At 48.3% G+C, this 22,428-nt stretch overlaps 1 protein-coding gene across 6 annotated transcripts in view; it reads right to left on the reverse strand.

The window, feature by feature from the left end:
• Positions 1 to 118: 118 nt before the first annotated feature.
• Pacs2 (phosphofurin acidic cluster sorting protein 2) overlaps positions 119 to 22,428 on the reverse strand; it is a 64,218-nt gene continuing 41,908 nt past the window's right edge. For 2 of the 6 annotated variants that reach the window (XM_041633189.1, XM_041633187.1), the window contains exons 9-25: positions 17,316 to 17,473; positions 14,882 to 14,972; positions 14,529 to 14,603; positions 13,965 to 14,107; positions 13,481 to 13,616; positions 13,002 to 13,106; positions 12,701 to 12,807; positions 12,159 to 12,313; positions 11,188 to 11,298; positions 10,659 to 10,767; positions 9,461 to 9,493; positions 6,369 to 6,411; positions 5,426 to 5,468; positions 4,994 to 5,135; positions 4,084 to 4,310; positions 3,553 to 3,666; positions 119 to 2,826 (exon numbers count right to left, since the gene is read on the reverse strand). In XM_041633189.1, the coding sequence (XP_041489123.1) occupies positions 2,708 to 2,826; positions 3,553 to 3,666; positions 4,084 to 4,310; positions 4,994 to 5,135; positions 5,426 to 5,468; positions 6,369 to 6,411; positions 9,461 to 9,493; positions 10,659 to 10,767; positions 11,188 to 11,298; positions 12,159 to 12,313; positions 12,701 to 12,807; positions 13,002 to 13,106; positions 13,481 to 13,616; positions 13,965 to 14,107; positions 14,529 to 14,603; positions 14,882 to 14,972; positions 17,316 to 17,473 (1,911 nt within the window). In that variant the 3' untranslated portion in view covers positions 119 to 2,707. The remainder of the gene's footprint in view (positions 2,827 to 3,552; positions 3,667 to 4,083; positions 4,311 to 4,993; positions 5,136 to 5,425; positions 5,469 to 6,368; positions 6,412 to 9,460; positions 9,494 to 10,658; positions 10,768 to 11,187; positions 11,299 to 12,158; positions 12,314 to 12,700; positions 12,808 to 13,001; positions 13,107 to 13,480; positions 13,617 to 13,964; positions 14,108 to 14,528; positions 14,604 to 14,881; positions 14,973 to 17,315; positions 17,474 to 22,428) is intronic. The other 4 variants (XM_041633192.1, XM_041633191.1, XM_041633188.1 and 1 more) reach the window with 3 other exon arrangements.

The following is a 22,428-nucleotide window of genomic DNA, read 5'->3' on the forward strand; positions in this document are numbered from 1 at the left end:
AACGGACTTCCGTCCTACAGACCCCGCCCTCCGTTGTCGTTTCCGCCCCTCGTTGCTTGCGCCCCAGCGCGCTCCAGTCGCGTGGCCCCAATACATTGAAAGAAATCACACCAGTGGGCGGCCTGAGCGCCGTCAGTTTATTAGTGTCGCTTCAGCACCTTGAAATCGCCCACATAGTCGCATGGGACAGATCAGCATCTGCTCCCAAAAAGCTATTTACATGAATCCTTTCCATTAAAAACAACAAACTAGCAACACATACACACACCCTAGAAATCAGTCACAACGCGCTGGACCGTCTTCAAAAGTGGACGGAGTCATCTTCACGCAAGGCCATCAGCCTCTGCTGGCCCCTCTCCAGGACACAGCAGTCTCCGGAGGCGTGGGGGTTTGGAGAGCAAGTGAGGGTCCAGTACCCTGGCTCAGGGAAGAAGTGCTGGGACATTTTTATAAGGAATTCATTTGAGATGGAGGCTAGAGGCAGAAGTGAGGCCTTCAGGGTAAGGCTAGGACAAGCCATTGCACAGGAACCGAGGGCCAGCCCCTCCTTTCCCAGCTCTGGTACCATACAGTGATACCCAGCTGCATACTCAGAGGGTAGTGGCACGGACTAACTTGAAGGTAGAGGCAGCGTCCCCAACTGACAGGAATGAGACCTTCCCATCCACACAGGCTGTGTGGCCAGGCCTAAGAGAAACCAGTGCTGACAGACAGTGACCTAAGACTGGGAGGCTCTAGGGCCTCAGGGCTAAGGCCTGTGGGATACACACACACACACACACACACACACACACACACACACACACACACACACTGCTGTTCTCACCTGACACCTGTCAGGGGGCTTTGGTGTTTAGTCATCCTTCAATGGGACAAAAGTACTTCTCTATGAATCCTCATTACAGCTCCACGAGGTAGGCAAGGAAAATGGACATGTCTCTTTAACCAAAGGGGAAACTGAGGCTCAGGGGATTACTGCTATAGTGGTGGGTGCAGGGTACTCAGGCTTTACTGACTTGGACTTGTATAAGTCAGACCTCTGGAACCAATCAAGAATGCATGGAAAGAGAAAGAGTTCTCCAGAAAGGGGCTGCCCTCAGGCATGAGCTTGAAACCCTGGCCCCAAGGCCTCTAGGCCTAATCTTTTGTAGCAAGGCTGACTTTGGGAGGAAACTCCAGGGGTCGGTCAGCCAGGCTCTGCTCTTAAGCTTTAAGGATCACAGTGGCCTGACTCTGTAACAGATCTTTCCAGAGCACTCTTCACCAGGGGTTCCACTGTCACTGAGCCCTGAACCCAGCAGCAGTCCAGGGCCTTGCCCTGGACAAATAGACTCTTTTCAGCAAGGTGAGGCGGGGAAGTAAGTGAATAGAAAATGAGCCACTTTTCATCCCAGGAAAGGTGAGGAGTCCTCAAACTCAGCCTGCCCTATTCTTGGTAATTTTCTGAGCATTCTCTTAGAAGTTCTCAAGGCTAAGACACCACCAGGGTGCCTGGGAGTGCCAGTTTCCAAGGGGGCAGGCACTCTTCCATCTGACACTTCAGGGAGAAAATTAGGACTGAGGCTGTGAACCCCTTCATGAATCTAGTGGGGCATGTACAGTCAGGATGATCCTTGCTGCAGGCCAGCACATCCCTCTTCTGCTGAGCAGGAAAGTGGTGGAGGCTAGAGATGCCACCAAGAATGGATCCATGTGGCTTTGAGGAGCATGGATGGGATAGATCCTTGGATAGCCTTTGTAGTTAGACCAGCCTGCTGGAGCCTTCACTGGCCTCACTGTGAGCGTGCGCATGTGTACACACGCACACACACACATACATACACACACACACACACACATACACACACACACCTCCAGTTGCCTGTTTCCAGTTCACAACCTTGATTTTCAACTCAGACCCCACATAACCAGTCCTAGATGTTCCTGTCCAGCAGGCAGAATAGAGGTGTAAGGGCATGGTAGCCAGGTCTCAGACCCCAGCAGTGTCTCTTATTCCAAGATAGACAATGGGAAATTTGCAAGGACCACCTATCTGAGCAGCAGAATCTGCAGAAGCCTAGCAGTGCCTCTGGAACTGCAGCCAGAGGGGCAGGGGTAGGTATGTAGCTCCTGCTGGCTCTCCACCCAAGGGGACTTCACAAAAAAAACATCTGCTTGGCAGCTACATCGTCAAATGTATGAGAGCATCAGAAAGATCCGCTACTATAAAACCTCCGCCATAAGGCTGGAGTTTTTTGGGAACCACGCATGGAGTGCCAGGGGCCACCATCCCATGCTAGGAGACCAAATATGCTCTTTACCCTCAGCTTTTGGCCAGACTGTACCCTGCTCCCTGCTCCCCAGGAAAGCAGAATCCTGACTTCAGGAACAGACAGGACACAAAGGCAAGAACACTTCTCGCGTGTAGTTCTGGGGTTTCACAAGACCAGAGCTCACCTCTCTTCTTACCAGCCTTTCCACTGCCCACATATTCTGGTTAATAAGCAGAGCAAAGTTACTCGGTGGCCCACAGGGAGCTTGTTAGCTTCCCCTTAATTTCTGGGCTATGAGCACATTCATACTTAAGACTGTTTCTTTGTGTTTATAAGAGTCTGTCTCTGTAGTAACCACATGTTAACAGAAACACAGCTGTCCCTCCATCAATGGCTGACACAGAGCAGAGCACGGGCCCCTGTATCATCCTGTGCCAGCCCTTCCGTGGGTGGGGCTAGAAGGTGGCCTTGGAGTGTCCAAAGATGCAGATGGGGAAGTGCTTCACGTGGGAAGACCACTGGGCAGCCAGCTGGAAGAACTTGACATCGCTGCATTCCACGCCATCGATGAGGACTGTGGGAGAGGACACCTCACCATCTGCCTGCCTGGCGAGGCAACCACCTGGGATGGTGGGCTGCTACCAGGGGTAGGGTAATCCATGCTTACCAGGCCCTTTCTACCACCTGCCCTCCCAGGACTCACTACCATAGTGGGTTCACTTCCCAGGGGACTAGTGGCAAGGACAGTCTAAGCCATATTTCAGCCAGGCATGACTCATGTATGCCACCTCCACCTCATAGGGTCTTACTTAAAACAGCTGCATTTCCAGAGAGCCTGAGGAAGACTCAAGGACCCAAAACTCACTGAGGCCCAAGAGTCCTCACTCTGAGTGCACTGCTTACAGAATAGCCTCTGGAAGACACTGATACACAAACTAATCTTTAAAAATGAAGAAAGGAAGGGCCGGGAATATGGTTCAATGGTAGAATTATCTGCCTAGTATGTATGAGACCCTAGGTTCACTCTCTAACAACCCTCTACCATATCTTCATCAATAAAAACACAGAAAAGGTTGAAACATTATTTGAACTTGAAAGGCTGTTAGATGTATGCAAGTTCCTTATCAAAATGTGTTCCAAGTGTGAATCTGTAAGCATGCCTTTCATAGAACAACCAGTTCCTGTGCTGGGTTTGAGAAGCCACCCATCTGTTTTGCTCTGCATTCACATTATACAGGAAGAACCTAAAAGGATCTGGGTTCCCCCAGCACCCTGTGGAGTCCCCGGGCCCCATGCTCACCCCGAAGCATGTTCTGTTGGTGCTTAGCTGTGCAGATCAGCCGACTGATGCCTTCGATGCACTGGCTTTTAGATTCCACATCTTTGTCCTTAGTTTTCTTGGGCAAAAACATCACTGGGAAGAAAAGAGCCCTGCTGTTGATTCACTGCTCCTTCAGGGCCAAGCTGGTCAGAGCCCCAGCAGCAGGCAGGATGGGAGAACAGTAGCCATGGGGACTTGGCTGGCCCCTGCTCACCTGGGATTCAGTTTCTTGCTGTGGCCACACATAGCACCCTCCTGTCTGATACTCCACCTGAAGCCAGAAGCTACCCAGAACCTCAGTATCCTCACAGCTCAGGATAGCCACAACTCAGGGGCCACAGCTGTCAAAGCATGTCTGACTGCCAACCCCTTCTGAAGTGAGGTGTGTGCTCATGACAATGAATTTACCAGGAACTTGCTAAGGGTTGGGAATGATATCCCTCCCCATCACCAATAGTTACCACAGAGACCCCTCTCCCATTGTCCCTGCTCAGTACATTCCCACCTCACCCTTCTTGTTCTTCTCCTTGGTGACCACGGTCATGGACATGGTGGGTGTGGCTGCAGCCTCGCCACTGCTGGGCAACCTGCTGACCTGGAGGGACCGGAAAGTGCACTTGAGCGTATTTTTGGTGGTGGGGAGGTCCTTCTTCTCGGCATCTCTCTTCCTGTCCGCAGGCTGTGCTGCTGTCCAGTAGTCCACCTGCAGCCCCATGAGCTCAGCGCCGGTGACCTGGCTGTGGAAGGCAGAGGGAAGTACTCACATTCATGATGTCACTGTGCCACTGTAGGCAAGGAGGTGTGGCTAGCGTCTTACCTACTAACTTGCTGGCCAGTGCCGGGGAACTATGAGAAGCTCTGCAGAGCTGACTGCCCACTTGTCTTTCGGGATAATAGTGTTAGTGCCTGTGGCCCTGGCAAAATTGCCACTCTCCTGGGGCCTAGATAATAGGTTCATCAGAGGTGGAGTGGCTGGTGACATCAGGTGGCTAGACGAGCTCTGACAAAGAGCCAGCAACCTCAGTGAACCTTAAGGCCATGCTCACCATGGACCCCAAAACTCCCCAGTTTCAACTTGGTTGTCTTGAGTTCTGCTCAAGACTCAGATGGCTTGGTAGGACTCAGTTTACGTGTATGGGGCCTAAGGAGCTGTCACCTGCATTTCCTCCCTCAGTTCCTCTTTTAACAGCCCACCCTGTGCTAAGGGACTTTCAGGCTCAGTGACTCCCATCCTTAGGAGTACTCACTGAAAACATCAATTACCTCCTACACTGCTCCTACAGTTGCTCTACAGCAAACTGGACCCAGCCCAAAGGATCCCTCACAGGATCTCCACCACTCCTTCACCAAGTCCGCCCATATTGCTGACAAGACGGTAACACGAAGGGTGGATGTCACGATAGAGAGCCATGTTGTTTACCTTGGGGAAGACAGGCCTCCGCTTACTGAAGGGGAGGAGGGTGGAGTAGGTGAGGCCTCCTTGGCCGCAGGAGATGTAGACACAGACGGCGGGGTAGAAGAGAGCACACTGGAGCCTGAGGGGGCTGCATCATCCGAGTCTCCTTTAGGGAGGAGTCACAGGTTAGTGGTCAGACCGCCTTCTGGTCTGGCCCCACAGCTAGCTGGAGCCTGGACTAAGGCTAGAGAGGCAGCTCTAGGGACAAGTAGAGTAGGCAGAGTAGCTTGTGTGGAGGGCAGAGTATTATCTCTATTGGCTAGAAGAACTGCCTCGTTTGTCTTGTTCTGAGGCTTTGTGATAGGAAAATCAGTAGAAACGTGCTGGTCCGTAAGTCCAGAGGGACCTCCAATTCAGAGGGCTATCTGAGCAGTTCTCAGAGAGGAATGAAATTACCTGATGTGGCTGAAGATGGTTCCACAATTCCAACCTTCACAACCTGGGAAGTAATAGAAGCTGGCTAGAGGCAAGTGGGGAGGTTGAGTAGTCTCACAGCTCTGCTTAGGCACCGGCTTGGGGCTTATCTAAGAGGTTTCTAAGTCCCTGCTGCTGCCCAGAACAGGAAACAGGTCCCAGCATCCTCCCATCTATGGAGCATGGCCCAGCTCTGGGCAGTGGCAAATCCCATGTGCAAGTGACTGGCCAGTCCAGACATCCATCAGAGTCAGGTGCTGGCAGGAGAAATACAGATGCAGAAGCAGGAGCTGCTTCACAGTACTATATGGGGCAAGGGGAGAGTGCTTCAGGCTTGAACGTCCCAGTACAGTGGCCAGTAGCCATATGATGCTGTATCAATTCAAAGTGAATTACAATATCAAATTCAGTCTTGGCCATGTCAGGTACCCATAGGCACTTCTGTCACTACAGAAAGTGCCCTGAATAGAATGCTATGGAGATAGCTGTGGCTGCCTGGAATCAAGTTTTATGTTGCTCTAGAGGTCTCATAGCAGGACAACCTCGCTAGAGATGAAAAAAGGCTGTGAAAACAGAACTGGGGTGAGTCTAAAACTCCACATTCGGTTATGTCTAGCCTATGCCAGGAGGCTCATCCTTATCTTGCAGACAGGGCTGAGCCTCCTTGTCTGTGTTGAGCTGACAGCCTGATACATCTCTCCCAGAAAAGGGACATATACTCCCATGTATCCACTATGGGAACCAAAAGCTCCCAGACCAAAAAATGCAGGAAGGAAGCAGGGGGTTATATGGCAAGGAATTAAGCAGCCCTCGCTGGCTCACACGGTAAGGAAGGTTCTGTGTATAAGGTAATATAAAAGCACTCTATTTTGACAGGAGCCTTGGCAGGCTCAGGTTTCCAGTGAATGAAGCTGGTGATACTCACCCCAACAAAGGGAATGAACCTCTGAGAGGATTCTTCATCAGGGCTGGGAGCAAAAACAGACAGTTAGACTCCCTGCTGGAATACCCCAATCTCAGCTGTCCTTCAGCCCAGGGGCCCAGCCGACTCATCCCTAATCCCTACCCACCATGGCCCTCAGCCTTATCGCCTGCCCACAGGTACTCTTTGTCACTACAGAAAGGCCCCTGGATGACTTGGCTAATACTTGGATTTTTTTTCCCCATATGTCAATATAATGGTAAGCAGAGGATTCCTGCACTCCTGCAAGGAAGTTGGTGTGTAGTCCTGCGACCGGGGAGAGAACACTAGAGCTAGTGACCCTTGAGGGAAATTGTTTTTATAACAGGTGCCTGCTCAGTCCTGTCCATCTGCCTGTTTCCAGGCCTACCAAGCCAATTCCCTGCCATGTGCATGCCCCATGGAATCCAGAACTGGGCCTTCTCCAGTGACTGGGTTGCCCTTCCCAAAACCAGTACATGGAGGTTTCCTCCTGAGTGTAGGTGAAGTCAGTCATCTCTAGAGGCTACAGCTTTGGCTAAGGTGCTGAAGTGGAGAACTAGGTTCTAATAGTAACATCTAAGTGTAGCCTGAGGCTTGAGCAGGGTTGGGACAAGTCTGAGTAGCTGACTGAATGAGATACTGTCTGCATAGCATTTGGCAAAACAGTAGCTTGTCCTGGAAGTCATGGCCCATGCGCCATTAAGATACCAAGGGTTTGAGGTCAGGAGCTGACATGAAGAATGCTGTCCTCCTTCCATGCACTGCCCACTAGGGCTAGCCATGCGGTGAATCTCTGAGGAGGCTCAGCTTAGAGCATATTGTTCCACTAGCAGTCAGACTGTGTCCTGCATTTTTTGGAAGGCCTGACAGCAGGGCTAGTCCTATTTCTTTCATGCCCTTCCTGCCTGCCTTCCCACAGTGATTCCCTGATCTGAAGAGCATTTTAGCAACTGAAGTTACTTCTGCATGGTTCTCTCAACTCTACCTTGATTCCTCACACTGGTATTGGATGTCAGTGCATCTGTTTCAGAGATGTCCATGTCATCAGGCCAAGTATGGAGAAGCCTAAGATGGACGGGCTTCTCCCTATGTCTAGGCTTCAGGGTGTCCCTCAGGTGTTGCACTGCAGCAGGTACTGCCTACTGCCTAACACAGTTTTCGTGACATATCTTCGTGGGAAACAGAACTTGGGTGGTGTCTAGGACAGTGATCTGTAAGTTTTCCCCTTAAATAAATAACCTTTTTATTATTCATAATTCTGAACTGGTGCGGGATTGTTTTGTGACTTATATCATCAAAGGAGGGCAGTTTTGACAAGAGAAATCTCGTCTCCCTTGTTTATTCCAAATGACTTGACTCCTAACCCCAATCTGTCATACTCTTTTCTGTCCACTTCATATAACACCTCAGTCCCCAAAAGCTCTAAAAATCAGACAAGCATAATAGTTCCCAGTGTGGAGGTCTGTGACCCACTGGGCTACCCATGCTCTGTGGGCCCTCTAGGACCATGGCAGAGCAGCCTCTTATCTGTGGTCTACTCTAAGATATTTGGGAACAGAGCAGGGCTGACAAGCCCATGTGTGACAAGACACAAGAGACACTGCAACATGGAGAAGCTACCAGAACTCAAAGCCAAGCTGTATCTGGGACCATGCAGACAGAACCAGCATAGGTACAGCAATTATGACACCAGTGCCATATTGCATCCTGGGCCATGCAGACAGCACCAGCATGGGTGCAACAGCAGTGACACTAGCTGGCTAACCAAGAGCCTGGATGCAGAGGCAGCCAGGCCTGCAGCACAGGTACACAGGAAGTCAAGTGGTTGGCAGTCTAAGAACCATGCCCTTGATCTGTTCCCAAGACCACCATGATGCCAAAGACAGAGTGTAGGCCCAAGGACCATTCCATCCATATGCACCAGAACAGGGGCCTTGGAGCATGTGTCGTCCCAGTATGACCTGAGGACTCAGCTGCCATCAGAGGACAGGCTCCATCCCAGCTTCGGGTAAGAGGCAGGCAAGAGCAGGTATACCCTGCCAGAGTTCAACATGGAAGGCCAAGCAACATGGGTCTCCATTGGTTCCTGGCTGGTACCCGTGCCTACCTATTGCCGGTGTCACTACTGTATTATAGGCAGAGGAAAGTCTGGGGGATAGAGAGCGTCTCCTCAAGCCTGAATTTTTACTAGATATAAGTACAGCACAGGAGAGCATGCTGCAGGCTCCTCCTGTCACAGCCGGTGGCACAGGCCAAGCCTCAAGGCAGGAGAGAGGATGAAGGCTGGTCTTTCTCTAACTTGGGGGGTGAGCTTGTTTAGCAGGGCAAACTGGTATTCAAGGACCCTCCTCTGTGTTCTGCTGGTTTGGATAAAGGGTAGCACTACCAGCAATGAGGACCCTGGACCCATGACTCTGTCCTGGGCACTTTTCCCAGGACAAATACCTTGAGGCAAGTGTGGCAGACAGAGGGTAGGACCCTCTCAGCAACGAAAAGGGTAGCTCTGAGGGTACCTGAGAGTAGTCAAGTTTTCAGAGGGTGAAACCTTCTTAGGGAAGAAAAGCACTTTGTCCCTACTTAGGGTCCTCAAAAGCCTGGCTACCTCCCCAAAGAAACTAGAAAAACCCTTTCTGTGGCTCTGGCATCCCTGGGAGCTGATTTTATAGTACAGAAAGTGGCTAAGGCACCTGCCATACTATGCCAGCTCCTTGACCTCCTACCTCCACACTCTTAAATTTAGGACCAACACTGGTAGTGCCACACCCTTCTGAGGCTGTGTGTGGTCAGATTACTGCTACTGTTAAGTGTGAGGAGCAAAGCCAGCATGGGGAGTCCAGATGCCAGCACCACGCTGGGTTTAACAAGAGGCTTCAGAAGCACAAACTCCTTGAGGTTGGTTCTGTGGGCTAAGGAACCCATGTGCAGTTCTCCCAAGAAAGGGGTTCATTCCTGCTCCTCAAGGAACAGGAATGCTGCCTGGGCATCAGAGGAGAGGCACTTGGGCAATGATCCTGCTAAACAAGCCCTAAAGACCAGCCTAGAGACAGATAAGGGTATAGGCCAGAGAGATGTACCTCAGGGTAAAGTCAAAGTGAAAGTGTTTTTTCCTTTTTGGGAAGGCCACCAAGAGAGAAAACACACATTAGGACTCCCTGGAGCAGCAACATGTCCTCCACACACTGAGGCAGGAGCAGAATGGCTCCTGGTGGTCTGGCTAAATCTTCACCCACCTGGATCTGGAGCAGCAGCTGAGAGGGGATGAGGGTTCCTAAAGGATCTGGCCCTGCTACCAGGCAGTCTTTGAGTTTGGGGAACGTATTGTGTGGCACATGCAATTTAAAGAGATTTGTTGTCATTGGCTGCAGGGTCTACCCCTCCTGAGCAGGGTGCTGGGCTCACGTTAGACACCAAAGAGGTTTCCTTAGGTTCTGTGCACTTAACTCTTCTAGAAGGGTAGTGTGGTAGTTTGAAAGAAAATGGCAGCCAAACAAAGTGTCATTATTAGGAGGTGTGGCCTTATTGGAAGAAATGTGTCAATGTAGAGGCGGGCTTATAGGTCTCATACATGCTCAAGCCATACCCAATGCCTCAGACCACTTCCTATGGCCTCTGGATCAGCTACTCCTCCAGCCATATGTCGGCCTGTACATGCCATGTCCTACCATGATGATAATGGACTGAACCTCTGAACTATAAGCCACCCAATTAAATGTTTTCTTTTATAAGAGTTGCCATGGTCACAGTGTCTTTTCACAGAAAAAAACAAAACAAAACAAAAAACAAAAAAAAAAAACCCAACTAAGACAAGCAGATTGTTCAGAGGTCTGAGCCAAGAAAAGTGTGTTCAGTTCCCTAAGATCCAGTGTTGAGGAGGCCCTGCCCAGGGCCCCTCAGCTTCTTGGGAGGAAGGATCTAGATCCAGGCCAAGACCCACTCTGTCCAGTCCTTCACACACAACTCCTGAGCGCTGCCCAAAGTAGGGTCAGGGGACCTGTGGGGAAGGAGCCATGTGGCCAGAACATGACCAGATATGAGGACTATAAGAACAAGTGCCTTCTAGTACATCATTGAGGATATTAACAAGCACAAAAGTAAAGGCTCTGAAAATCCAACCCGGCATTCTGACCAGATACGAATTTACTGTAGGTTCATGCTAAGCAAGCACACTCAGGTTTTGTTTTATCCTGGCCCCTTGAGTCTATCCCATAGCCTATAAGAAGCAGAGGGGCCATATACCTGCTCCAAGGCCCCAGCCCTGGTCCACCATGTTACCTCTTCTGCTTGTAGGTCAGCATAGCCTCGGCGATGGGGAGCTGGTGAGCACAGTTGGCTCCCGAGATGTACTGGGTGATGCGTGACACGATGTCTGGTGTGTCCTGCACTGCACAAGGCAGAGGCGGCAAAGAGTCAGCATGGTGAATAGGTGGGATCTGCTGGGGTCTGGGCTGTGTCCCAGGCACTATACTCTGGCTCTTCTCTATCTCTGCTTTCTGCTAGCTGCCTCTGGCTAAGTGCCTACCCACAATGGTCCCAGGTAGGGTCATCATGGTTTCTTCTCAAATCCTGAGGCTGGTTCTGGAGTTCCTGACTGCCCCTTCCCAATGTCATGCCACATGGCAAGGCTAAAAACTCAGGCTGGGTGAGGGAAGCCCTATAACACCCCCTCCTGTCCCACAGCGGACCCTGAGAAATAGGGTCTCTATGATGGGAAGTCCCCAGGAGAAGGGGCCTTTTCTCCAAAGCAAGGACCATAGATGCATGGGGCAGCCCCCCCCCCCCCAACACAGTGCCCAGGCCTCACCACTGCTCTGGGCTTCCAGCTTGTTGAATAGGTCTCTCCAGGCCAGATCCTGGAAGAAGTTGTTGTAGCGGTAGTCCACAGAGCCCAGGTACCTGGCCACAGGATGGGAGCCTGGGAGCCCCAGAAAATCCATCACCACATGGAGTTGCTCAACTCCAGACAACCCAGCTGTCCTGAGCCCTCTGCTGTAAGCCTGCCAAGGGAGTTATGACAAAGTCCCCACTGACTGTTGCTCTACCAGGGAAGGCAAATGAGATGGACAAAAGTCAGCCAAGACAAGCGCCCCAGGTGAGGTGCTGCTTTTAAATTTCACTACTGGTGAACAAATGTGTTTTATAGAACTCCAAATGGCTACTGGAATTCAAGTGCGCAGGGTCATAACCTATAAAGACTGTTTTGTATTTCTGGTGACAGAAACCAAAGCTGATGGAGTGGTCTGTGGTAGACCACTAGTTTGCCAGGTAATACATTCTACACGACTAGGACATTTGTCAAAGAGAAGAACAGAAAGTGACAGTAGACTTAGGTCTTACTATATAACCTGGTTCCAGGCTGATCTGAACTTGTGATTCTTAGCTTCCAAGTACTAGGGTAGCAGGCATAATACTATGTCTGGCACACACGACTTTTCAATATGGTGAGAATAACTGTGAATTTTTATTTTATTTTTTTAAACTTTTAATGATTTATTTAACTTTATTTTATGTGCATTGGTGTGAAGGTGTCACATCTTGTGGAATTGCATTTTCAGGCAGTTGTGAGCTGCCATGTGGGTGCTGGGAATTGAACCCGGGTCCTCTGGAAGAACAATCAGTGCTCTTAACCGCTGAGCCATATCTCCAGCCCCAACTGTGAATTTTTAAACAATAGAAGTATGTCATATTGGTACCTCTACCCTAACCAGGCTGTGTCCCTGTCTCTGAGGTCTTTCAGGTTTAGTCACAGGCGGCCAGTAGTCCAAGGTCCCTCACCCAGTGGGATGATGAGGAAGCGCATGTAGCCAAGCCAGTCAGGCGTCTTATGAGACAGCTGCTCCACGAAGAGCCGCAGGATGGCACTGAGGTAATGCTGTGCTCCCGCCACAGCGATCTTCACAGGGGTTGGTGGCTGAGAATTGCAGTTGCAGCTGCGATCCCAAGAGGGTGGGGGGGAGAGGGACAGATGCCTCACTGTCTCTGGCCCAGGATCACCCTGCTGAGCTCTAGGGAGCTATTGCCCCTAAAGCGCAGGAACTATCAAACCCAGGATGCCCCACCAAAAGTGAGATGGGAAGCTGAATGTCTGCCTGGATCTGCCTGGGCCAGGAAACTGCTCCAGACCTCTGCTGGGGTCACTGTAAAGGGAAGCCGTCTACCAGAGAAGGCCAAATGAGCTTCAAGATACCCACTGGGGATCAGAATAGAGCTGTGGGGAGTTTATGGGCAGCACATCTGGAACCATCATGATTCTCAGGATCAAATATCCCGTCTCTAAGAAGCAGGCAGGGTTGGGTAAGGAAGGATGGCAGACTCACTATCGCTGTATCCGAGAGACAATGGTGCTGAAGGCAGCTTGCACGTCAGCAGCAGAGCATGTGCATACCACAGGGAGGGTATGCTTCTGTAGGACATCCGAGAGGAACTAAAAGGGACAGGCTGACAATGACCTTGGCGTAGCACCTGGTAGTCCCTATCCATCCCTCACCACAGGTCCCAAAGGGTCCATAGGAACAGCTGATCATCAGCATCCCTACTCCCCCAGCATGACTGCTGTTCTTCAAGGTCATATGAAGCCTTGAATTCACAGCAGACAGGGCACACAGCTATACCCCTTACCTGTCCCTGCCAGTCAGAGGTGTTGACAAGAATAATATTCTCAGGGAGTTGGTCATCAGAGATGAGGATGTGGTTCAGTTGGTCATACACAGTTTTCCTGGGAATCTAGAGACAGTGAGGTGTCTACACAAGGAGATGCAGTACCCAGGTCTTTCAACTTCCAGCCCTGGGCCTCAATATTCCATACCCTAAAGCAGGCATAAACACTGGAAGCAAGTAAGGAAATACCTAACATGGGGGTTCCTTAGTCTGGAGTGGCAACACTTTGGGTGCTCTGATTCAGAGAGATCAATAAGATGGCTAAAACCAGCCCCAGGGTAAACAGGCTTCCTGACAAGAAGACTTATGACTGTCTTCCTATCTGCATGGAATTTCATAGTAAACATAGTAAACCTTCCAGGTTTGCCAGTTCTCAGGGCCCCTAGGCTTCTCTATTCTGCCTGTCACTTGGAGCATCCTTCCTCAGCTCCCACCCTAACCTGCAGCTGGCTCCTCGTGTCTGGACAGCGCTCATTGTCCAGGCTGTTGGCCCGCTCATTCTGTGGTCGAGCTGGCTGCCGTTCCTTCAGGGATGTGCTCCGGCCCCGGCGGCCGGCTGGCTTTGCCTCTGACCTGCTAGAGACCAGGAAAGGCATAAAACATCTGGAGTGGTAGGCCAAATGCTCACTGCAGGCTGCAAACTGAAGTGTCCCACAACAGCTGTCACACCTCCACCCAGCAGACCCTGATACAATACTGCAATTGTCCCCGCACCATGAACCCTCAGCAGTTTCATTTCCAAGAACAGCAGAATGGAAGTAGGTGGCACCCTCTGGGCATACTGGCCTTAGGGTTGCAAGCCAGCAGATGGCCAGAGACAGACTGGGTAGGGGACCCACATGTAGTTTCTGGAGTTGGCCCAAATAGCTGGCTTCCCATAGCCCCTCCCAAAGGGGTACACAGTCCCTCAGCACAGGCCCACACCTGGTGGAAGGGATGACAAGTGACTCAGTCTTGGTGATTCTCCCACTGGGTGGCAGCTTCTCAGTGAAGACATCCAGGAGAGAGGTCTCAGTCTCTGGACTGTCATCAGGTTGCCCTGATGGCTCTCGGGGGGCTGGTGAACTCTGATGGATTGAGAAGGAGCCATATGCACTCACCCTGCCAGAAACATTTACCATGCTTCTCCTATGTATGTGCTCTTGGTTTAAGGTAAGGCTCTGGGCTTCCTCTGACCTAAGGTCTTGCTGAGGCACAGGCACATGGAGGCAAGAGGAGAGGTACTTCTCTCTCACAAGTAGCTCCTGGTCCAACTATTACTAAGAGATAAGGACCAAACTTGCTGGAAACACCAACTACCCTGCACCATATCTGAGAGACTCCATGCGGGCCTGGGTCTGACAGCAAGGCTAGGAACACAGTCATCCACCTGAGCTGCACAGTCATCCCTGAGGGTGGTGCACACACTTTCAGAGTATATGAACACAAGCCCTCCATGTGGTGTTCATGTTCGGCTGCACATGGTGGATGCTCCCCATGACTGCTTACAAGGGCTACCGTGTCAGAGATGCTGTCACTTGGCTGCTGGCCTCCCAGAGATCTCATCTTCTCAGGTACATCAGCCTGCAGATGACGAGATAGGAATTGGGCTGTGCTGTAGAACAGGATGTCTACTTCTGGATAGGAGGAAGCCTAGGGAGACTAGCTGGGAATTTCATAGACTTCTAGCTCAGGATTACATTAGAAGAGTCATCTTTTACTGGGTGGAACTCTGAGCCCAGGACACATCACAGCCCAGCTAGGTACATGCTGGCTAGGCATTCAGGACACAGGGGCAGGAAGGAAGAGAAGACCCAGCCTGGTCTAAGGGTCTCACCACTGCACAGCATGGCCCTACTCACCGGGCTTGGAGGCTCTCTGTGGCTCCGGGCACTGTGGATGCTCCCTATCTCTGTCTGTGAGCTGGAGTGTGACAGGCCTTCAAAATATGGCCTGGATAAAGAAGGAATAGATGTTATTTCCCATGATCCCCAATACACTGAAAATGAGGTTCAACCCACCGCACACAGAAGGGAAGGCGGCACAGAACTCAACAGCAGAGCAGAGCTACACCCAGAGGCTCCAGTGTGGAAGAGTTGTGTGACTACACACCCACTGCTGAGGGAACCCTGCACACATGGGGGGATGCTGGAGCGATTCAACTCCAGCTGGACACAGCTCCTGCACTGGCTATGAAGTCAGCTGCAGAAAGTGTGTATTCCAGGGCTGGCAAGATGGCTCCTTGGGTAAAGGCACCTGCTGCCAAGCCTAAACACCTGAGTTTGATCCTTGGGACACACATAGTGTGAACCCTTGCAATTTGTCCTCTGACCTCCACACTCACGCTGTGGTACACATGTCCCCTCCCATAATAATATTTAAATGTAAAAAAAAAACAAACCCGTCTGCTTGTGTTCACCCAAGTTGGGGCTGCCAAAAACACAAGGAGATTGGGTATCAGCACAGAAAATCTCATGTTCTTAACGAGGGTTGGGCCTGATGAGAACCTTGATATCTGTAGTCAGATAACAGAAACCAGAAGAACATTCTCAACAGCATAAAGGTACCATGGGCAAGTCCAGAACATCTAAAGCCATTCTCGACACAGTCAGTCTACTCCAGACCAACACAGATGACTTGACACCCCCTAGGCCACAATAGACCAAGCCTGACAATGCCATTTCAAACCAATCCAACATAGCCATTAGACCACTAGTGGCTACTCTAGACCAGCCGGGCCAACTCTTGCCAATCCAGACCAACCTGGACCAATGTATCTGACTTCAGCAGATCAAGTGTGAGTGAAGAAATAGGAGATAAGGAAAACAGAAAACCAAGAGATGTTAAAAAAAAAAAAAGTCATGCAAAAATACCAGACAGTATACCTGCACAGTATATGGGTGATGAAGCTATACAGAAATCTAGAGACGTAGGGTGTCACTTATGCATGGCCACCCGGGACCATGGCCCCAAAGTGATCACATATCACCCCAAAACTACAGGTATCCATCATAGTTAATGTCATGGGGCTCAAGAAGATCCAGACTCTCTGGGAAGACCCAGTGTAATCCCATAAGTCACTACAGACACGAGGCAGAAGGACCAGTGTTGAGCACAAGGGGGACTGAAGTAGAAGAAAACAAGGAACACTGGCTTGCTTGACCTAAAGGGCATTCCCCATGACAGCAGTTCAACATGCTGACCTGAGCCCGGTAAGTCATAGGCAGAAAAAGAAGCCAAGGCCTGAGGATGCCACCTCAGAATGGGCAGCATAATAGATCTTGGAGTTTATTTATTTAATGAACAATGTCTCACTCTATAGCCCAAACTGCCCTTAAACTCAGTAATCCTCCTGCTTCAGTCTCCCAAATGCCAAGACTACAGACATAAGCAATCAAGCCCAGCAGTAACGAATGATTACTCATTACTGAGAATTATGGTTAATTAATTACAAGACACAAGAAACCCAATTTTTTTGTGTTTCTCTCTACTGTCCAGATTAGAAACTTAAAAAGTGAAGGGTCTTTAACTTTTTAGAACTTCCTGAGTCTCCCTGTTCTCAGTCGCTACACCAAGACCTAAATCTATAAACTACCTGTCCTGAGGGCTAAGCCTCTCCAGGTCCCACCAGTCCACAGCACATGTGTGTGTACTGGCCTGCTTTCCTTCTTTTCTTTCTGCCCTAGGTCAGGCTGGTCAGCTATCCTCCCAGCAAAACCAAAAAGGGGCACTGTTGCCTATACAGTAGTCTTCTGCAGTTTCCAGTATACCTCAAACTTGAGGACAGTAGGGGCACCTTGGGGCCATTCATTCTTCTGCAGCCTGCCTCAAGGACCAAGTTGTGGTGTCACAGAAAACCTTCCAGCTTCAATTCTTTCCCAGATGCTCCCCTCCCCACCTCCAGATGGTTATGATGTTTACCATGCAAGCATCGTGGTCTATTAACATGGTTACTACTCACCCCGAGAAATACTCCGCCTGAGCTCCAATGGGTCAGAAGCAGTTACACCCTCCCACACAAAGGTTTTTTCTTCTGGTCATCGGGGAAAGCTACCTGGCTTTGTTCCCCACTATAACCTTGGACTTACCCCATATTGCCTCCTCTCAGGATGTCTCTGCTGGTCTACCCTAAGAGAACTGTGCAAGCCTATGGTGTCCCAGGGTCAAATATGGGTCACAATCACAGGGCAACTCAAACCAACCAAGATCATTCCAGAACAATAGTGTCAGGCCATTTGGAATTCCTTCTAGACTCAAGCTTATTAGAAGTAACAATTTCAACCTGGCGTGGCTTACCTAAGCTTGGGCTTGGGGGTGCTAAGGACACTGTCATCATCGTCCATGTCAGGGCCACTGTCGCTGGGGTTCTCCACATCCAGAGTGTCATAGAGAAGATCCAGGTCCTCCTCCACCTCAGGAACATGTTCTGCAGGGTCTTGCTCCGAATCTAAGACCTACAGCAATGCTGACATGTATGAAAGCCACCACAGGGCCTGTGCCACTGCTTGGTTAGTAGTTGAAGGCAAACAAAGGGGGATGTGCAGCAACAAGACCAGGAGGACAAACAGTGAAACAAAAGAACACTTGACTGCCAAAACATCCTATTTTGTTAGCTTTCTTCTCTCTCTCTCTCTCTCTCTCTCTCTCTCTCTCTCTCTCTCTCTCTCTGTGTGTGTGTGTGTGTGTGTGTATGTTCACAGGACAGAGGCTGATGTCAAATATCTTCCTCTTAAGCTAAACATAGTGGTGCACGCCTTTGATCTGAGCACTCAGGAGGTGAAAGTAAGAATCTCTTGAGTTCGAGGCCAGCCTGATTTGTAGAGTGAATTCCCAGAGGGCCAGAGCTATACAGAGAAACTTTGACTTAAAAGAAAGAAACAAAACAAAACAATGCACACAAATAAACAAAAATCCCTCTATCTCTTTGTGCCTCATTTTTGAGATTGAGCTTCCCACTGAAACTGCAGCTTACTGTTGGCTACACTAGCTGGACAACCAGCGCCAGCAATTCTCCTGTCTCTACTTACCCAAGCACTGTGGTTACAGGTGTACATAGCCATATCAACTTTTAAGAAATGCTGGTGAAGCCAGGTGGTGGTCGTGCACTCCTCTGAGCCCAGCACTTGGGAGGCAGAGACAGGAGAATCTTGTGAGTTCAAGGCCAGCCTAGCTTAAAGAGCCAGAGTGGAGCCAACAGGCAGGGCTACAGAGTTGGTCCTAGCCATGACCACTTAGCGTTTTTTTTTTTTTTTAAGTGCTGTTGGTCAGAAAATGATACAAATACACAATAAAAAATGGATTCAGATGAAAAAGACCTCTAAAAGGCTCACATTATTAGATAAATGTATATGGGTTTATGAGAAGAAAGAATACAGAAAGCCATAGATTAAAGGAGTAAAGATAGTAAAAGAAATATTAAAAAGTAATAGAGTAAAAGAAATAAGCCATGTAAAGATGGAATATACACAGAGAGTCTGGATTATGTATATTATTGTGTTTTCTTTAAATTTTTAATTGCTGAAAAACATTTGATTCTGGGGGCTGCTAAGCTAAACCAACATAAATATTTTAAAGATATCTTCACTTCAAAATTTGAGTCTAAGGATATGCTACTTTGGAAAAGAGGTTTTGCTTTTGTTTCTACAGAGAATAGGAACCTGTGGATTCCAGGCTAATGTGGTTTGATGAAACAAGACCCCCCACAAAGGTCTCCATGAATCCTAAAAATATTTCATCCAACAAACAGCAGGAAGCAGTTGGGAGAAAACTATGCCTAAATTCCCAAAATGATTGCTTATAAATGTTTGTTTTCATTTAAAGGAGGATATGATAAAGAAATGAATATTTTGCATTGGTATAGACTCGGTCTATTGATACAAACTTAAGGTAGATTTATTACACTGTGTATATGTATTTCTGTTCTTTTTTTTGTGTGTGTGTGTTTGTATTTCTGTTCTTGTTTAAGGTATTATGTGCAGCTCATTAAAAATATAATGCATAATTAAGAAATACAGATTAATAGTCATCTGTAACAATCAAACTTTTAAATACGTTAGTTAGGTTTTCTAGAAATACAGAGATATATTTAAGTTAGATAGATAATCTTCAACACTTCAAAGACCTACAGAATATGGCATTTTAAAAGGTTTTAAGAACTTAGACTTTTCTCAACAACGAGACATGTCTGCTTCTGGTTACACCAATTACTTCAGAGAGGTTGGTGGGCACTGAAGAAACGCATTATGGAATTTGCCTTTAATGTGACAAGGCTAGCCATTTGGGCAAGAAACTGCTCTTGCCTGGACTGCTTGATGGTACGCTGTATGAATTGGACATGCAGGACCCACAGAAAAGTGACTGTTGGACTTTCCAAAAGATGGGATGGTCCTTCAGGGTTCATAGAAGAAACTGCTAGACATTCTGTAGTACACAGGAGACAGCAACTGATGATATTCTGCCATTACAAGGCAGAACAGATCTTCAAATTTCCTGTTTCATGGAAAAGTCTGCAAGATACTATGGACCCACATGCTGAAGATGGATGCCCTAATATTACAGAAGAACTCTGGGTGACTGTCCAGACAGTGAGATGTCTCTGTCAATTCTAGAGTTTTGGAAGTTGCTTATAATGTATTTCCTGTTAAGTTAGGAAATATTATATCCTTCTGGGATCTTTGATGGAGTTAAAGAGAGACAGCTGTAGTTTTGCTTAGTTATAATAAAAGATAAATTAGATATAAAACTTTAGACTCACAAAGAAATACTATTAACTGTAATTCTTACTTAATAACTGTTTTGCTATATGTAATTTTACTATGTTAAAATCAAAACCTTCCTTTTCAATTAGACAGAAAAGGGGAGATGATATGGGATGCCCTTCTGTATATGTGTTGCTTTTATTGGCTAATGAGTAAAGCTATTTAGACTAATGGCTTAGTAGAGTAAAGCCAGGTGGAAAATCTGAACAGAGATAGAAAGAAAAAGTAGGCGGAGTCAAAAAGACACCATGTAGCTGCCGAAGAAGAAAGATGCCTGCCAGAATATTACCAGTAGGTCACAGCTTCGTGGTAATGCACAGATTAATAGAAATAGGTTAATTTAAGATGCAAAAGCTAGCTAGGAATATGACTGGGATATCAGCCAAACAATGTTGTAATTAACATAGTTTCTGTGTGATTATTAGATTGGGAGACCAGGGCGCAGTCTCTGTTTACAAAATGCAAGTGGGAAGATGATATAAAATCAAAAAGAACTAGATCTTAAAGATTTGGAAAAGTCCCAGCTAGACCAGGCTGTAGAGTGAAAGTAGGAACTGGAGAGATGGCTCTGTAGTTTATAGTATGTATTGCTCTTACAGAGAACCAGAGTTCAGCTCCCAGCACCCAAGTCAGGCATCTCACGACTCTGTAACTCCAGCTCAAGGAATCCAATGCCCTTTTCTGTCCTTTGTGGACACTGCAGTCATGTGCAAAAATACCCACACAGATGTGCACACATGCACACAACTAAAAATAAAGAATTGTTTAAGATTAAGCATGTCAGGCCACAAGAAGTTTGAAAAGAGCAATATGCATAGAGGGAGCGAGGACCCACTCAACAGAATGACATGAGACAATTCAAGGATGCTTCCATGTTGAGGTCCTGAGGGCAGTATGGTTTCAAGTGGTTGCTCCTGAGGCACAGAGCTATTGTCTTCACAGGGTCCATGTGTGGTCAGGCTGCAGGAATGGCCCCTTAGACAGCATAGGAAGCCAATGTGTATGGCAACTATAAGTGCTAACTCTTCAAAGTTTGTGAAAATATGGCCATTTCAAATTGGTTGTTACAGGATGTGCTGTCCCAGGCAGAGGCCTGAGATGGAAGCAGGGCCATGTCTAAAAACCCTCTCCAGGGAAATACAGAGAAGTGATGGCAGTGGGGTGCTCTGAGAGGCAGAACTACAGTCTCTAGTCATAATGCCTGCTCAAGCGCTATAAGGCACATAGCTGCTATCTGAGACAGTGTAGGCTGCACTCAGGGACACTGTGGGGTGCAATGCCAGGTCCTAGAGCCCTGGCTCCAAATCAATGTGTCCTGAGGGCAGAGTATTGAACCAAAGAAGGGTTTTCTAGCCTTAAGACTGAATGTTTGGGAAATGGGAAGACAGTTCAGCAGTTCAGAGCACTGGCTGCCCTTACAGAGGAATGGTGTTTAGTTCCCAACAGTACCCACATGGCAGTTCACAACCATCTGTAACTCCAGTTCCAGGGAATCTAATCCCTCTTCTGACCTCTGTGGGCACAAGATAAGCACATAGTGCACATATGTACATACAGTCAAAACACTCACACCTATAAAATACATCAACACATAGTGCACATATGTACATACAGTCAAAACACTCATACCTATAAAATACATCAACTTTTTTTTTAAAGCTTCAGTGTTTGAGGCAAGTGAGAATAAAGGAAATTTCTACCAAGTCTAAGGACCCAAGTTTGATTCCTGAGTCTCACATGGTGGAATGAGAAAACAGACTCCGGGAAGTTATCTTCTGTCCTCTACACACACACACACACACACACACACACACACACACACACAAATAAAGTACAAGAACTGTGCTCTGCTGAGTTGTGGACTTACTTGGGAGCAGTTACCTACTCCCCCTTTTTCCTTTTAGAACAAAGTGCCTGCCTTGTGCTGGTCTCATAACTTCCTTTGGTTTCATGCTCACGCCTGGACAAGTACTGGTACAGACAGCAGTCAGACACCAAGAGTCTGAGTTGACGCTACAGTGAAGTCAGATTTTAAAGGCTATTGGGACAGAATGAAAATATTTTCTGTGTGGGAAGAAAATGAATTTTGAGGTCTAGGGGAAGAATGTTTTGCTCTGAAAATTTGCATCCCCCTAAACTTTTTTCTGTGTAGACCATGCTATTCTCCTGAGAGCTGGGATTAAAGGCATGTACCACCACTGCCTAGCTTCCCTAAAATTCGTATGTTGAAACCTAACCTTCAAAGTGGTTCAGTAAGAGGCCTTTGGTCTTGTGCTGCTCCCATCCACTGTGTGAGGATGTGAAGATGCAGCACTGTCTATGAAGATCGAGCCCTCTCCAGATAAGAATCTGCCAGCACCTTTGGCCTTTCAGTCTCCAACTATGAGCAGCATCCTTTGGATGTACACACATGCAACTCACCTGCCATTTTCTTTTTGGTTTTTCAAGACAGGGTTTCTCTGTCTATCTCTGACTGTCCTGGAACTCACTCTGTAGACCAGGCTGGCCTTGAACTCATAGAGACGCACCTGCCTTTGCCTCCCTGAGTGCTGGGATTAAAGGTGAGCACCACCACCGCCTGGCACCATTTTCTTTTTTAATTATTATTATTTTATGTGTATAGGTGTTTTGCCTGTATGTATGTCTGTGAA

This window comes from Microtus oregoni, unplaced genomic scaffold, assembly GCF_018167655.1.
Source record: "Microtus oregoni isolate MIOR12 unplaced genomic scaffold, Mior012 000043F_ref0000047, whole genome shotgun sequence".
In the NCBI taxonomy this organism is placed as follows: domain Eukaryota; kingdom Metazoa; phylum Chordata; class Mammalia; order Rodentia; family Cricetidae; genus Microtus; species Microtus oregoni.